General features: G+C 36.5%; 1 protein-coding gene and 1 long non-coding RNA gene across 2 annotated transcripts; one reads left to right on the forward strand and one right to left on the reverse strand.

Moving 5' to 3' along the window:
• Window positions 1-7288: 7288 nt before the first annotated feature.
• Window positions 7289-9426, reverse strand: LOC122082819. Its single transcript, XR_006141410.1, has 2 exons — window positions 9133-9426; window positions 7289-8640 (listed from the first exon to the last, which is right to left on the reverse strand). It is a non-coding gene; the product is annotated as an uncharacterized LOC122082819 (long non-coding RNA).
• A 2940-nt stretch (window positions 9427-12366) lies between these two features.
• LOC122082033 (MYG1 protein C694.04c-like) lies at window positions 12367-17773 on the forward strand. The gene is made up of 5 exons (XM_042649537.1): window positions 12367-12615; window positions 12711-12857; window positions 13963-14079; window positions 17254-17325; window positions 17549-17773. Exons 1-5 carry the CDS (start codon window positions 12367-12369, stop codon window positions 17771-17773), a joined length of 810 nt encoding a protein of 269 aa, XP_042505471.1.
• Window positions 17774-17970: the final 197 nt, after the last annotated feature.

Consider the following 17970-nt stretch of genomic DNA (forward strand, 5'->3'; position numbering starts at 1 on the left):
CACTTTAAAAAATTTCTCCAAAAAGGCTAAACCTAAGAAGATAGAAGGACCTGGAGGCAGGCAGCAGTTGGCATATGGAACCGCACATGGAGTGACTATAGAATTGAATGTTAGAAGGAAAATGGAGTGAAGATGGACAAACCAATAAAAATAAAAATAAAAAGAGTGAAAAAAAAGACAAGAAAATTAAACTTCGACGATGCAAAAGCACCATGTGATCCACATGAGGCAAGCAAGAAAAACATGTAGGAAGATAAAAAGAGTGAAAAGAATAAGAAAATTCAAAAGCAATCGATAGTAAGATTTTTTTATTTGTCTATTTGATAGAGTAGATCCATATTTTACCACATTACATTAACCCTTGTATCTCAGAGTAAAATGAAAGAAAATAAAATGGTAAAAGCATGTCAGGGACAGCTAACTAGATAAGTTTATCCAATTGCCCAAAATCCAACATGGGGCCTTTTTATGAAAGATAGACCTTGAAGTACTTTTTTTCTTATGTTTCAATCCAAATGGAGATTTTCAAGTCACAAATATATGGATTTGAAAATCTAAATCATGGGAGAGTTTTTGGCAATGATCAGAGTACCATATTATGCATAGACATACATGAGATGTATGCCAATACAAGAAAGAATTATATGATTGAATTTAAGTATGAAACTCGACAAATTGACACATCATATATTTCGTTGTATAGAAATTTTTATGAACTATGTAGGAGAACCTTATCTCAACTAGGCTATGAAAGTGGCATTTTTTTCCTAGAAACAGCTGAGCACTAGGGAGAGGTTTCTTAAAAGGCAGCATTGGCCCCTGCACCAGCATGGGGGCAAGAGGAGAACACATACATCAAGGATGGGATTTCCATTTTTCATGAGTGGCAGGGTGTCATTCTACCCCCTCTATCTCTACGCACAGGGGTCATGTTGTTTTTGAGGCCTCTTTTTTCCTAAGTAATATTTTACAAATTTTAAAAGAAAAAATTGTTTTGCATGACTATTTAGGAATGATCTAACATTTTGAGCCACATGGATAATTGGTGTGGCCAGTCCGGATAAGTGATGTCAAACTTCATACACGAATGCAATCAAATATCCCCATTTTATTTCCTTGCATATCTATGGGATTTCTACCACTTTTATATACTCTCCTATAGTCTTGGATTTTTTTTTTTTTATTAGTTGGAATTTCTTGGATTCTACGATACTCTATTTAACCAATTGACAAACTCTACTTTGGCTGAAATTTGACATATGAGTAAATAATTTTGGAATCTACATATTCAAAAAACTTAGACCTTATCTAATATATATGCTTTAGGATCATCTAGAAAAAAAAAGACTTGATCCACTCCTCTCCAAGCCGTTGGGTGTCCAACCTGGCATCGACGGTTGGGAGGAATCAAACATGCACCCCAACATATGGGCATGCACCTCTGGATCTTGTTGGTTGTCGAATGTTGAGTTGGGCACCCAACGTGTTTTCTCCTAAATGGGCCATGTAGGGAAAACTCTTCCCATATTAATTATAGGACAAGAGAATGCTAGCGCAACCTGATCACGCAGGTACATGTCAATGCCTGCGGCCAGTAGGAGGGGGCACACGAGCATCTTCAACGCGGGGCAGCTTGGTCTTTTCACACCCACGTGTAGGCGCAGCTATACGCGAGCAAGTAGTGTTATTTCTTCCTTAATTATATTATAAATACTTCTCGTTTGTCCAGTAGGAGTTTGTAAGGGGGACTTCATTGGATTGTGATCCTCTCCAAAGACTCTCGCTGCAACTAGACACATGCATCCTTGAAGCTACACACCCCTAGATTTTGGGCTATGTGCATGTATTACAGAAAAAAATGTTGGCCGCGGTCAAGGGCATCAGGGATAAAAGACAGAGCTGCAGGGAATTAAAAAGTTAGGATCCAATGTAAAGCGTATCAATGAGAGTTTAAAATGTTTGCAGAAGAAGATGTTGCTCTTGGTTTGAACTCAAACATGGCATCTGGGTGAATAGATACCAAGCCCAAGATAAATTGAAGTTCCGAATGACTGAAATCTATCCAAGAAGCTCAACCCCAAGAGAAGTTGAAGTCCCGAATCCCATTTCAAGCGTCCTGTTAACAAAATGGGAAAACCCGAAGAACCCAAACTGCTCAACCAGTCCTGAATCGCCTTCCAGGTGTGTCATAAAAAAAAATAATAATAACAAAATAAATTAATAAAATTGAGGTTCATGGACAATCAATTATTGCCTTTTTGGATATTTTAGTGTTGTGTTTATATCGTTGATATATGATGGAATCATAAGTCGACTTGGCCCTACAACTGGTTAACCATATTAATTAATATATATCTCTTTGATAGATCGAAAAGTCCTTACACTCCACCCCACCCAAAAAAAAAAAAGATAGATCCGAAATTTTTTGTTCTCAATCCCATTTTGATCATTGCTCCTTGCTTTGTAAATAATTTTAACATGAAAAGTGCATAGAATATCATGTGAAGGGATCTAGATCCTCTCAAGTGCCCAGTGTGCCCAATGCGTATCAGACCGTTGGCAATACTTTATCATGCACCTTTGACAGTCCAAAATTATTTAATTGAAAATTATCAGATTTAATCATTCATAAAAACATATTTAATCATCCCCTTACTAGAACGGCCTATTTCAATTTTAAATTTTCTGAGTGAGGATGGTGAAGGAAGACGTCGGTTTAGGATAATCTAACTCTGGCTGAGGTCTATCTATTTTTTTGAGCCTTTGCTTCCTATGTTCTCTTGTCCACTTAAACAGTATTTAAAAAAAAACCAATAAGCTTTTTTGACCGAATCCTTAAATTAGTCAATCGAATTATTCCAAATAATTCTCCGCCCAAATAATTCCCGAATCCGAATTTGCTAACTATGGTCAGAGGTGGATTTGTTTTTGCATCTCTGGTGTTTTTCCAGAGCTTTGTGAAGTTTCTTTTGATTTTTTTTCTCTCACTTAAATCAAATGATCTGTTAGCGAAAAAATAAAATCCTACATAATGGTCACAAGTGGTTGGCACCATGTGTTTATTGCAAAAGAATAATTAATATGCCAACAAATTAAGTGACAAATTATCTACTATTATCAGTTCTTGGGTTTGAACAAGATTATGTACATTTACCAAAATCAGTTAGGCCATTGTTTCGCATTGTGGTTTTATTCCTTTTTTATTTTATTTTTGAAAATTATTAACAGAACAAGGGTCTGTAATTTATCCAAACACAACAAGACATCAAGTACCCTCTTAAAACCATAGTAAATGAGTAATTGGAAATAAATTTTGAGGATTAATTAAGTAAAATCACATTCCATTTCAAAATTTAATAAAAAAATCAAAGAAAATAAAAACTCATATAATATTTTGCATTAAAGGGTTAAATCGTCATTGACCACAATCAATCTTTCCCAAAATCATCTCCTCAAACATTTCTCTCGTTCCTAGGAGCTCCCCAAAGTAACCTCTCCTCTCTCCCTCGCCAAATTTCTGAATTTTTGTACTTTGCAGGCTTTGTTCTTCTTTCGTTTGCACGTTATTAACCACCAGATGGGGTGGAAAGCATCTTAGATGTTCGATCCATCTCCATTGCATCACTTACGATTCACCGCCGCTCATCTGTCCTTGAACCTTCACGACCCACCGCCACACGCCTTGCTGTGAACTTTGAGGAGCGTCTCTCTTGCCAATCTGATTCGATTCAGGTGAATCTGCAGCACATGGAGACCGATCGCTCCCCCGTTGCTCCTTGGAAAGCTCCTCCCTCCCCCACCCCCCTCTCTCTCACTGCATCTCTTCACCAACAGTTCCTTCACGGAGATCCTTGTTGCCCATGGTTTGGATTACCTTGAGTTCCCAGGTGAGCAGATCACCGTTGCCAAGGATACCTGGGCATTGCGGAGTCGCTAGCATCTGCACTTCCCACAGGTCTGATCCAACTTTTGGACCAGATCACCATCCCATGTAGACATATTTGATAGTCGGATAGGGTGGGATTTTCTCTTAATGCTAATGCTTCCAAAATTTTGTCTTTTTTTTTTTTGGTTCAAAACCTATGTATACTCAAATTTTTTTTTTTTTTTTTTTCTTCATCTATGTATAATCAAATTGAAGCCTGAATCAAGGTAGCATATAGGGTTTGAGTGATATAGAAGAACTGAACTCAAAAAACCACTTTGGCCAACAATAATGTGACTGAAAAAAAAAAAAAAAATGAAAGAAGAATTTGCTCCTCAGTTCTAACTATTGATTCAGTTGTGAGGTTTTTTTTGTATTTAAGCGTGGTTGGGAAAACAAGTTCTTTTACTATGACTCATTTTTTTTTCAAAATCTAGTGACTAGCTACTCAAATCTGGTCAAGCCAAGTTTTTTTTCTGAATTTATTAATAACTTATTTCTTTTCCTTTTTTTCATGGTAAGAAGAGACTGAGACTATGATTGCTTTATTAGTGAGAAGAAAAAAAAATGTGCTAATATTCAAGACAATGAAAAAAAATTCTAGGATTTTGTTTATTCTTAAATCAAATCTATATTCTATGAATAGTGTATAGCCCAATGAAAAAATAAACTCGTTTTAGGAAAATATACAAAATCAATGAAAAGTTTGACTTGGACCTAGTTTGATCATTTCTCAAACCTAGAGGAGTCATAGACCAAATTTTATTTTTTTCTTTCTGACTTGACTCAAGTAACTTGTCTGAGTCAAAACTTAATTTTCTAACTACAAGTTAAAATAGTTTAACAAGTTCCATTTTTTCAAGAAGAGAGGTTGGTGGTGGGGGGGGGGGGTGGGAAGAGGGAAAGGGAAAGTTCCATTAGATATGTTAAAACATAGGCAATCACAATCTCACATAGTGACCTATGATCCATTGCGAAAAAAAAAATAAAAAAATTAAAAAAATAAAAAAAATAAAAAGATAAAAAGAAAAAAAAAAATCAATGGGTAAGCTACACCTTATTTGTCTTTTCAAATTGCAGTATGCAACTGATCATTTAGGACAAATGGTGAAAATATATCCTGTAAATATATCAAGAACGTCCCTTAAATGTATCCAGAACATCTCTCTTCAAGGTTTTCTGAAAGAAGCAAAATCCATCTCCCGACTTTGAATAATGTTTGTTTGATATGCCCTTATGACAAGCTCTAATGCTCTACGATCAATACTGAACAATAAATTGTAAAATTTCTCTCTCAATATTGTATATTTTGATGGATCAGGTCTTAATATTGTCCACTTTGATTGATCAACATTGTGATATGCTGGTTTCAAAAAAAAAGTTTAGGTAAAGTTGGGGGCGTCTTGGTCAAATTAACTTATGAAAATTAACTCAAATAATAAAGATTTTGAAGAAAATGTCATCGTTAACCAATATTCGCTTTTCTCGTACGTATTAAACCGATTAAGAGGGAACAAGGCGCTTTTATCCATCTGTTTTTCCAAAAGGAGAGGAAGGGAAGTATTTTCAACACTTTCGTATATCACTTCAGTTTTTACAGTGGTATATACATAACAATTGTCACTTAGGTTTACACAGTTGAAAAAAAAAAAAAAAAAAACAAAAAACAAAACTTGACATATAAAATTCAATGAATCTTGATGGATTTGAACCAACATCTCTTAGGGAATCCCTAGGTGCTCTACCGCTTTGAGCTAAAGACTCACATATAAAAAAATAATTGTAAGCAATTTTGATTAAATAAGAACAAACATCAAAACTAACATAGATCATTAAAATTCAATATGAAGAGTGCATAAAATCCCTACAATAAACATCATTTTCATATTAAACAACCCTGAACATAAAAGCTCATTAAAAATTTTCAAGCTTGCCATGAAAACAAATCAAGTACTTTAGATATCAAATACTATAAAGTCAATCAAAAGAGTATATCTTATAAGTTATCAGCAAAAGAAAATTAAAAATAGAAAGAAGTATCAAATTCCCATTAGGGTGATACTCTAAGCCCAAACGAGAAATGAATCTTTCCATCGATAATAAGACATGGTGTTTTCTTGAAAAAGATGTTTTAACTGTTTCTTCAAGTAAAGCTTAAAAGTGTCATACTGCCAAGCTCTTGAATAGCATACAATGAATTAAACATGGTTCATGAGTTTCTTTCTCTCTTTTCTTTTCTTTTTTTTTTTTTTTTTGGGGGGGTGGGGGTGGGTGGGTGGGTGTGGTTGAGATGCTATGCTTCATCTCTGCTAAACTACTTACCTTCGACCTTTATTACAAAAAAGAGGAAAATTAGAGGAGGTACCTCAAAAGTTAGTATAGCAACTTCAGCTGTCTTTCAGATTCTACTAGTTGGGACCATGGTTTTCATGTCATCTAGAGCTACCATATTCTGGAGATGCTACTAGTTTAGGCCTTAGGACATCTGCATCACCTTAAGGCTATCATATAGAGTGAAAGGCACATTTAGGGCTACCATGTTGAGTTATTGATGCATAAAGACCAAGGAAAGGCACATTTAGGGGGAAAGTGCTTCTTCTCTACTTAAAAGTGAATACCTCTTAAGTGGTATTGCATCAACCAAGTGGTAGGCGACAAACAATGAACAAACTATTCTCACAAGTGGCAACTACTTTCAAGCCTCACAATTAGGAATTTGATGTCCAAGAGTTTGGAATGATCTTAGAATGGCGATATGTTGGTGCCCTGTTTTGTTTGATGCACCCTATTCAGCTTTACCCTAAACACCCTATTCACCCTCGATATGTTCAGAGTGCATACTAAAATTCAAAGGAAAGATTAAAGATTACAAAAGTGCCCCTCTGTACATCTGGTATTCTGTTATATTTATTAACACCAGGAGGAATAATTTCATTAATAGCAACTGCTCATAGTCATAGCAGGTATTGTGATGTTCCTTCCCAACAATAAATCTGATGATAATGGTGGATGCATCTCATGATAGGCTTCAATTAGACTGTTTGCCTCAGAAAGACCTCTTTAATTTGACATTCTAAACTGAATTATAACCATCAAAGCTGCCTGATCCTCTCACTTCAGAACATTGAGATTTTGCATCAGCTGCATATGAACAGCTTGGAGGCCAAGGGGAGGGGAGAGGAAGTCTATTGGAGAGAATTGTAGAATAGCACAGATACTCTTTATACTAGTACATGAAGACCAAGTCAGAGTACATAATAAAATTAATGGTACTACCAACTAGGATGTTGGAGAATGTGTGGCTCAATCACCAAATGGGAAAAATAATTTACCCTTTTTATAATTATTAGAGACTGAAAGAGATGAAAAAAAGAGTGAATATCTATAAGGAAATAAAACAAATTCCATGGCCATTCCTTGGAAGTTATATTGCTCTAACCATTGTTCCAATTGAACAGAATCCATTCATATCTCTAAGCACTTAATGCCTTTTCCAGCCTCATCTTTGAGTCTAGTAAAATGAGATAATATTTTCATCATTCTAACATATGAAGATAGATGCCCAGCCAGCCTCTTTTCTTTATTCCATGAAACTACCATTGGTGATAAGAAGAGTATGACCATCTGTTGGTTTTAAATGAATGACTTCTTCCAAATAGGAGGGAAAAAGGTTGAGTTAGGATGCTGATCAAAATCCAAAGGAGAGCCACTTCAAGACGATCAAAGAAAATAAGAAAGCCTTTCTACTACTGATACACATAGCGAGAAAGAGCTCCTCACCAGGCTTTATGAGAATGAAGGGACCGGCCTCTGACCGACGGGTGGATTCCTGAGGCACTTTTTGGCGCTGGCTTTTCGTAACCGATCGATCACTGGGAGCACCCTAGACTGATTTGAACGTAGAGCTCATGCATGCTCCTTTGCTTTTCGAATAAGACAGCCCCTCACTAAGACAGCTTGGTCGGTCCTTGCTGCTGCTTGGATTCATACTGCTTGCTGATCCTTAAGCCTTTAGCAAGCTTGGTCTTGAGCATGACTCTCGGCCTTAGTCAACTCCTCTTCTCGCTCCTTGCTCTATTGGAGTGACTAAGATTTCTCTGTTCTTCACCTCATTCCCTCCCCCACCCTGTTACAGATGCCTCCTTGTTTCAGCTGCTTAGGAACTATGTTTTTTAGTGACAGTTCATAGGATCAAACTTGTGTGAACCTTTGAATACTTGATTTCACTACAAAAGAATCAGTGTGACACCAAAATGGGTCAAGTGAATGTCATAAGGATCTTGCCTAATCACTACTAATGAATACTCACATAGATTGCGTACAGATTTTTCAAGCATCTTCAAGACATTTTAAAAGAATGTGGATGTAGGCATACTACAGTATGACTAATACATTCAGGCTATCTTGATCATCACCCATCCCAAATGAGTTATATCACCATAATTATATCCAAAGGGACACATTAACAACAGCAGGGCATCAGTCATCATGACTAAAATCCAACCAAGTGGGGTCCTCTCATCAAATGGGTGCATGGGCATAGCATATAAGAAAGAAAAATCCTGAAACAGGGATAATCTTGAAATCCAGAGCGATCTTACTTGATAAAGTGTACAATGCAAATGTATAGTGGCAGATTGCTCACAGTGAACACTGGCAATGTCTGTCCCAGCCTCAATAAAATTTGGTACCCTTTGCTCAGGCTCCACAGTCATCTGAGAAAAAGTTTGTCTTTCACATTAGAAAAAACTCTTATCTAATATAGATATGAACTGGGATGACATGAACTGATGAACAAGTGAAACAAATTAGAGAACACAAAACCATATAGCATACAAGTCCTCCTTTGCAAATCCAGATCCCACTTGAAACCATTGTTTGCGTAAATTAACTAATTACTTCTTACTTTTAAGTACAAAAATCAATGCTAGAGACATCCATAGCTTCTAATCTCTTGTATACCCGTAAAAGTATGTGGGATCGAATAAAATTTATTGTCTTTCCTCAAAAAATTATTGCAATGCTCTAATTCGAACAAGTCAAAGATTAAGGGGCACACAAAAATTCCTTCGTTGGGCTAAACAAACAACAAAGAAGATGGGGTGTCCAGTGCTTCTATCAAATATTCAATCAAACACTTGAGAGTTGAGACCCACAAAACCAAAATCCCAGAAAATAGAAGATCTGGAAATAATGAAGATGATTACCTTGTTGAGGTGACTGAACTAGGAGGGAGAGATGGCCTTCTGAGCTTAAAGTCCCCACTGAAACATTGATTTGGAATTGTAGATCAGTCAAACACACCAGCTGCCATTTCTCTCTCTTTCTCTCTCTTGTCCTTCTCCACCTCTCTGAAAGTCTCACCAACTTAAAATATCCCAGCCAAACCGCCAACGGAGGCGATGAACCTACGCCGGACACTTATCATCGTCGTTCCGATGATTATCTTAGGCTTGTCGTAAAAGCAGAGAGCCAGTTGAAGGAGCGCTCGATCCCTGCTGCCGGAACCTGTAAGACAACTTAAAATGAAATGTCTAAATTACCCTACTTAATTGATCCTCCAATAGTACAATAATGTCCCATTATTTGCTCTGCATTTGTCTTTTCACCATTGTGTTATTTTTCCAAACACAACCTACCTTTGTTACATTAATAACAACCCATTCAGCATTGCCATTAGCATAACCCTTTTGATAAATGAAATAAAGAAAGTGTATTCAATAGAACTCCCAAAGACCACTAAACAAAACGATAACATGGTCTGTCCAGAGTCTCCAATTTATATCCTGATAAACAAAGCTCGGGTAGGAAGACAAATAGCAAGAGCTTTGAGTAAGAACATATTTTTATTGCAATGTAGTCTGACAATCACATTTTTTTCCCACGTAACAATTGAGAATAAGCCGAGAATAAGCCTAGAAATAGAATCAAGGCAAATCTGGAAGTACACCCATTATTGCTAAAATTTTCATGGAATAGTCCCTTCAAAATAGAGGTAACAGCTGCACTTGAATCACTCTCCATCCATAGTTTTTTTTAAATCTTTTTCCTTGGCATAATTTAACCCAATATATAGAAAGATGAGAACTCCGCAAAGTAGTTTGTCTTAATTCCAAGGAATTTTGAAATTTCTGATGATCCGTTGCACTTGCAACGCCTGGATTGATCAATGAGAAGCATCCATCAATATTGAACTTTAGTGTGTCCTCCTTTGGCTTCAACCAATATACTTCTAAATTCTAGTTGGTTTTGAAGGCCGGATATGCAAAGAGATAATGACAAAACCGGATAGCTAGACTTATTTTAAAGGGACTATTCCAGCCTTATTTTTCCACCATATAAAATGATCTTGAATAATACTACAAGCTTTCCAATTTTGGTTAAAAATGTCAGAGAAATTCTCCCAAAGCATTTTAGAGAAAGAGCATTCCAGAAATAAATGAGTAATGTTTTCCATCTCATTAAGGCATAAGTTACACCTCGAGACCAAGGGAATACCTTTGCAAGCTACTAGTACTTTCATTCGAACCTTAAAATTCATCAGCCTTCATCCAAAGAGAGATTGACATGGCTGTAAAAAAGTAGCCTAACTTGTGGAACCCCAAATAGATTCAGGAGCTGGTTTTTGAACGTCATTCCAAGCAGAAGAAACTGAATATATGAAAAATAAGGGCAAGAGAGTGCTGCCTGCAATCTCCTTAAGACATGGGACAATTAAAATGATGTGACAAGTTCTAAATACACCTATAGAGGTATCATTTAGACTCCCATACTAGTACTACAATGATACCATTAGGACTCATGTCTTTGCCCATGTGTTTCAGGCGTGGTATGTAATCACCCAATGACCTAAACCCAACCCCTAATCCAACTCAATCCCACCTCAGGCTTTTTAAATCCACGCCTGATCCAAAACTCAAAATGTCTAGCAGTTTTACAAGATTGGGCTTAGGCCTAAACTTCAACTTCAACCAGTAGCTATCTTCTTTCTGTCAACATTCATGTCTGATTGGATTGAGGCCTTTTGTAGCTTTAGGTTTTGCAACAGTAGCTAAGGGCCTGATTGATAACACTTCTATTCTCAATTCGTTGAATGTCAAAGACTCAAGACAGCCTTGCTACTATCTCAGACCAAAATTCAAACATCTACTATGCAGTCTCATCACACACAACCCAATCAGAAACTAAAGCTTCCCCATTAGAGCTTAACAATTACTATAAAAATTCTTGAATTTACAAATAAAAGCAATACAAATCCACATCTAGTATAATTCATTCCCCAAAGTCGTTAGATAATCAATTAGAGATAAAAGTATAGATTGAAATTTGAAACAGAGAATATTCACAACTAGAATCCTGAACAGTGACTCACTCAACTTCTTCCAAGTCGATTTTCCATCAGGGTAAGAAGTCCAACTAACTCATCAGGAGAGCCAAACCTGTTGTAGGCCACCTGAAGGAAGTCTGAAAAAGCTTTCCCATAAATCAAAGAAAAGGTAAAGTGAGAAAATGTGATGATTTGACATTTTGACCATTGGATATATAGATAGTAAATTCCTTTCATAGGTTACAAATAAAAATTTAGTAGTTTATCTCAATTTTTAATATGTAGCTATTCTCTTTGATTTTTCAATAGTCCTTGTTATTCAAAAAATCTCAGCTTTTTTTACATCTTTTTCACGACAAAAGTTGCTTGTTGATAGGACAAAATATTTAATGTGGCATTAGTTAACCAAGTTTTGGGAAAGTTTGTTCTCAAAAGTTTGAGTTGAGAGCAACCATATAATAATATTTGTGGTGTGGATAAAATGAGATCATATCTGGTTGCAAGGAAAGAGGGAAGGGGAAGTGAAATTTTCAAACTTAGAAAAGAAATTCTTTTTTGAACCATTACCACATGTGATTGTATAAACTACTTAAATTTCTTATCATATTTAGTAATGATACATTTTACATGTAATTTTTATAGATAAGAAAATGCTACCTTCTTGTGCCACCACTGCCATAGTGCACAGACCAATAGGAGATCGCCGTGTGAAGACATCTTCAACGTTTAGTGGCAGGATAAGTACAATTTTCTTACATCCGCCTATGTTTAAGCATAGAGACATGCAAATAACCGATAGTACTGGGTTGGGTTGGGGTGGGTTGCGCTAAACCTAGCCCAATTAGGATCTTGTTGAGCTGGGTTGAGCCTAGGCTGAGATAACCTGGGCTTGGGTTGAGTGAAGAGACCTTAGAGTTAGGTTGCGATTCTAGAAAACCCTGTCCAACTCGGCCCATTAACACCAGTAGCAAGTAGTTGGCTATAGAAACCAGATTTCAACATTTTCAGTACAAGGAAGAGAAAGATGAGTTGTGTCTTTAGCGCCTATAACTTCCCCTTCACCTTTCCTTTTGTTGTTCAAACTTTTAAGGCCTCAAGCTCAAGTGCTCAACACATGTCTTCGCTAAGAGGGTTGAGCGAGGGGTTCTTCTTCTTCAAAAAATGCTCAATCCTTCCTCCTCTCATGGCAACTCTGAATAACTCGAGGGTTTTTGCTTTCTCCACCGGACCCTCCATCACTACTACGAAGAGAGTTGGAACCCACAATGGTACCTTCCACTGCGATGAAGCTCTTGGATGCTTTTTAATTCGCCTTTCTGATAAGTTCGCCGGTGCTGAAATTGTGCGAACTAGAGACCCTGAGGTGTTGTTTCTGAGACGTCATTTGTTTCATCTTTTGTAAATTTTGAATTTCCTCTGTTTTGTTCAATTATTTTCTGAGTTGAGCTGGTGCTGTAGGTGTTGGACACACTTGATGTTGTGCTTGACGTTGGGGGTGTCTATGATTCAGGCAGAGATCGGTATGATCATCACCAGAGAGGCTTTGGTGAAGTTCTAGGCCATGGCTTCACTGCCAAGCTCAGCAGTGCTGGACTTGTCTATAAGGTAGTCATTCATTTTATTGGTTGACCTTTTTAATCTATAGTACTAATCCTATTGGGATACTGAAGGTAGATGATCTCACGGTACCACAGTCTCTCTTTGCTAATGTTTGAAATGGAGGAAGAAATTTTGATCTAGTTAGGTGCCCTCCATTTGTTTGTAAATGTGACAATGCAACTATATTCTTAATCATGGAGCAGGTTTATCGGATAGAATGACATCAAAATCCTTGTTTGTCCCGTATTGGGGGTGGGTATAGAAGATTCATTCCAAATGTAAGGAGACCCTGTCTAAAGAGATTGTTTCTGCCTTCTTCTTTTTGTTGAAACGCAACCAATTCATTAGGATTGGATGAAGTAGACCAGTATGGAACAAGCACTAGCGAAAACAAGATCATAGTGATGCCCTTTGTGTTTGTTAGGAACAACATTTTTGTTTTTTATCTAGTAGAAGTGCTGGAAAAAGCTTTGTTGCACTCAAGAGGCTTGAGATCTAGTTGTTGGCTCATGGGGTGGGAGTGGACTGGGTTAGGTGGACTATAGAGGGTAACAACTAAGCACAATAATGACCACATAAACTTGACTCATTAATCAATGGGGTTAGAAAAAATAAACCTAGTTCAGGACAAAAGTGTCAGTGCAGTTGGTGATTGTTCAGAAAAATACTAGTCTGGGGAGGCTTGAGCGCTTAGCAAAGAGCTAAGTACTCTTCCCAAACCTGACCCATTTATCTATTGGCTTGAGATGCCAACAGATAACTGTATTGTCAGGCTCAGGGCCAAGTCAAGGCAGTCACTAGATAAATCCTGTTGATATTTGTATAGAAAATGGGTTGCTTAACATTACATGGACAGTAATGGTATAATGGAAGGGAAATGATCTGATACTATCAGACTTAAATTGTAATCCCACTTAAGTTGTATTAGCCCTCTTTAAATCCAATGATGTTGGACTTTGTGACCTCTTAAAAGTGCTACTGACTTTCTAACATTGGTTTTCTTGGTTGAATTTTGAGAAATTAGTTATTAATAATTGAATTTCTGGTCTTCTTTTAGGATTTATTACCGCCTCTTCTATATTTATATTTATTTGTTTATTTCTAACTCTAGCATTATGGGAAGGAGATAATTGCAAAGGAACTTCAACTTGATGAAGGGCACCCTAACATACATCGTGTATTTTTAGCTGTTTACAAAATATTTCTGGAGGTAGTAAATTTTGCACATGTATTATAAAAAATTTGTTAGGCAGACCCATTTAGCTGGGATAAGGCTGAGTTGTTGTTATTGTATTATGAAAATTTTGTAATAGCATCTTTTGATTCCCTGAATACAATGATGAACCTGATCTGTCTATCCAGTACTAACCATATCAGGATAAAAACTTGGTTTTTCCTTTGACTTTGTCACTTCCTTCTAATATCTTCTCTCTATTCCAGCTGAAGTCATGGTCTTTCTATTCACTTTCAGTAGTACTTCATATGAAGGACATTAATATAAAATTGACAAACATTTTCACCGTGAATATAAAAGGAACCACATGAATGAGCTGTGAGGTTGTTCCAAGGAGCGGAGGAGGGTCATAAGCACCTACAAAACAGTGACGTTCCATTTAAAGAATAATGCATTTTTCTTTGAACAACTATTAGTTCCTCTCCTGACTTGGAGGAAAAGGAAGAGGGAATTTTGCTTTTATGCAGATTTTTTTTTTTTTTTTTCATTATGAGAGCAAAAAATGTTTTGAAAATTTTCAAGTGGAGCTATATGAAGAAGGATTGGTGGTTGTGTTGTTATCATTTAGAAATAAGCACTAAATGGGAGAACCAAAAACCTCTCTCTTTCTCTCTCTCTCTCTCTCTCTGATGCAAATAAGTCACCTAAAGGGTTTATTTTATTGGAAATAAGCCTTGTGTTGGGTTATATAGGTGTTGGGGCCTTTGATCCAATGGGTTTTCTTAGTAATGATCAATTTTAATGGGTCTAGAATATGGGTAGAAAGTAAGAAAACGGGATTTACTTCATTAATAGTTAGAGTCCTTTTTTTTTGGGTCACTTTCTTTCATTATTTAGTTTAGAAAACGGGATTTACTTCATTAGTGGTTAGAGTCCTTTTTTAGTCACTTTCTTTCATTATTTAGTTTCTTAGTCAGTTTATGTTTTCTTATTGGTTAAGGATTGGATTCGGCCTTTCCCTTTTAGTGCTTGAGTTTTCTATATAAGTTTGTAAGGAGCTACAATCTTGTGCATGAATTTTATTAATGAGAATTTGGCTGTTGCCTTTTACTGCTGTGAGACTCAATGAGGAGTGAGAAGCTCTAAGATTGGAAAGATTCCAACCAAACACCTTGTAGTGAGAGGCCCTGGTGCCTACTTGCTATTCTCTTTTCTTAAGGTACTGCTTTGTTACATTGTTTTCTGCTATTCTGCCATTGTTGCTGCCTGTAATTTGTCAATCCTATCACTACAAGGATTGCTGAATTGAAGGTGAATCTCTGGTCCGATTGAAGTTCTGATTTCATATTCATCTTCTCCATACTATCGACTGTTAATACCTTTTTTTTTCTCCTTTCTAATTTCTGATCCTGTTGACTAAATGGAGGAATCTTATTCATACTATGATTACTTGATTTTGGAGGTTCTATATTTCTGATCCCTAATCTGGTCACAGAACTGTCTAAAACACACAAAAATTAAAATTTCGTTTATATAGTCCCATCAGTTTAAACAATGAAAACAAAATAAAAAATTAGAAGAACAGATGAAAATTTAATGATGTTGGAGGGATTATTATAACTCACTTAAAACTGTTTTGGATATTTTAGCTCCTGATCACAGAATTTTGAAGAGGGGAGTTAAGGATTGTTAAATGCATAAAAGCATTTAATGATGTTGGAGGCCTCCCCAAAGGTTCACAGTGGGGTCAACTCATACAAGAGTAATCTGCACATAGAGACAAGTTGTGTCATTTACAATCTTGTAAAGCGATTTGTATAGCATGTTTGTACTGTACATCTCATACATTTTACTTTTACATTAATAAAATTATTTTCATTTTCCTATTGAAACATGTACATAATTATTAAAACTAAAAATGTTTTGGCTTAAAATTTCTTTGCAGTCAGACAAGCTGCTTTGAAAAATTATTTAATTGGCATTTATCCTTAAAAGGATTTTGTCCCCGAACCCCATGTTTCAGTTCTTTTCCTTTTCCTTTTTATTTTTAAATTAATTTTACTTCATCTGTCCCTTTTTGTCTTGCCTATCTTCAATTCAGCTGGTTTGATTGCAATAGTCCCAAATCCAGAAATTACCTTGATTTATATTGGGTAATGTAGAGAAACCTAGTGTGAAAGGGAAATCCCTGTGTCGCAACTCGTGGATCCGGACAAACCCATTTTTCTTGCCCATAGCTCATGTGAAAATGAGATGGTTACTACCTCTATAAAGATTTCTGGGCCAAAAATAAGCTTGATCATGTGGTTGTTACTGTGTGTCTACTATATATATTGGATGAATAGAATATAAAAATGGGAAATCTTTGAGAAGAAATACTTGGGCATTCTGCTCATTTCATATTGATCAGCAGGCAATCTTGGAGGTGGTACCAATTCTATTCAGATCCACTGAAAATTTGATAGATTGCAAACTAATGGTACTCAAGAGTCCAGAACCCATTCTACTGGGTATATAGGGCCTGAAGAACCATGTGCCCTCCTCTATCTGTAGAGGATGGGAGTTCATTAATTTATTGTATATGTTTTCAGTCTGAAACCCCATCATCCCACCCGACCCACAAGTCCACAACACACCCCTCACCCAAAAAATATGAAAAAACCAAAGGCAAGTTGTGGCTTGCACCTGGTCTTACTTGTTGCTTGTTATTTTCTTAAAAGGTTGTTTCTTGTTGAAAAGTGTGAAGATGAAGGGAGTATTCATTTTATACTGGAACCCCATGCTTATCATTTTTTTTTTCTCCTTTGGTTGAATAGAGTGGAATGGTAAAGTAGGATCCCCATAGATCAACATCATTAGCTTGCGATGAGGCTTTGTGGGGTTTGGGTTTTTAGCAATAAAACAACTGTACGTGCATCTCAATTTGTGCAATTTGAATAGGGTATGAGCATGCACAGTTATTTTATTGTTTCTTTTTGCTGGTTTGCACTGAAATTTTCTCCACTTGGAACCATCTGTAGAATTTTGTGTTAGGCTCGTTTCATATCTAAGCTAACCTCAAGTATTTGGAGTAAGGCTTTCTTGACTGATTTCAGTCTCTTGTTGTAAAGGTTAAATGTGCTACTTCAAATAGCCATTAACTTGGAGAATTTATGTGAATTTACCTTAGCCATGTGTGATATCATCTAAAATTCAGCAGGTTCTAATTGTATTCAATTTGCTTTACAGTGGAAGCTTCACTTATTTGAGCTGGAGGAGGAGATGAGGATTGATCCTCCTATTAAATATGTGATTTATCAGGTAGTTAATCATCTTGCATCTGAACATAATTTCCAAAATTGTATGAAATGTCCTTTTTGCATGATTGAATCTATCTTTTGCGAAATATAAATCGTTAAACATGGCAAAATTTATCTGTGACTCCAAATTCAAAAGTGAGTGTGTGTGTAGTACCTACTTTCCCTTTCTATCTTTAACATCTGAGTTTTTTTCTCTTTAAGATCGTCTGAATGTTCATCTCTAGGATGACCGGAGCAAACGTTGGCTAGTGCAGGCAGTAGCAATATCTCCTGATAGATTTGAGAGCAGGAAGCCTCTCCCTTCTCCCTGGAGGGGTTTGTCTGATGAAGAACTCTCCAAGCAAGCAGGAATCCCTGGTTGTGTTTTTGTCCACATGAGTGGTTTTATTGGCGGAAATCTGACTTATGAAGGGGCTTTGGCTATGGCTAGAGCATCTTTAAAGTTTTAAGTGGTGAAGAATCAGCTGTACTTGCATTTTGATCAATGGGTGATAATAGCTACCTTTCCTATCATCAGTCTGAGGTTCTCTGCAGGTTTGGACTACTGTCATGTTGCTAAGTTGGTCTACATGATTTTTTCTCATGGCGGAATATATTATTCATTTACAACAGGAGTGTTACAATTGCTGGAGTGTCTTTAGTGTTT

The sequence above is a fragment of the Macadamia integrifolia genome, chromosome 6 (genome assembly GCF_013358625.1).
Source record: "Macadamia integrifolia cultivar HAES 741 chromosome 6, SCU_Mint_v3, whole genome shotgun sequence".
NCBI lineage: Eukaryota > Viridiplantae > Streptophyta > Magnoliopsida > Proteales > Proteaceae > Macadamia > Macadamia integrifolia.

Coding starts and splice junctions, on each gene's coding strand:
- LOC122082033 (XM_042649537.1), top strand. CDS start 12,367: ATGTCTTCGCTAAGAGGGTTGAGCGAGGGGTTCTTCTTCTTCAAAAAA. Junction 12,858..13,962: donor GTGCTGGACTTGTCTATAAG/GTAGTCATTCAT, acceptor TTCTAACTCTAG/CATTATGGGAAGGAGATAAT. Junction 17,326..17,548: donor TTAAATATGTGATTTATCAG/GTAGTTAATCAT, acceptor GTTCATCTCTAG/GATGACCGGAGCAAACGTTG.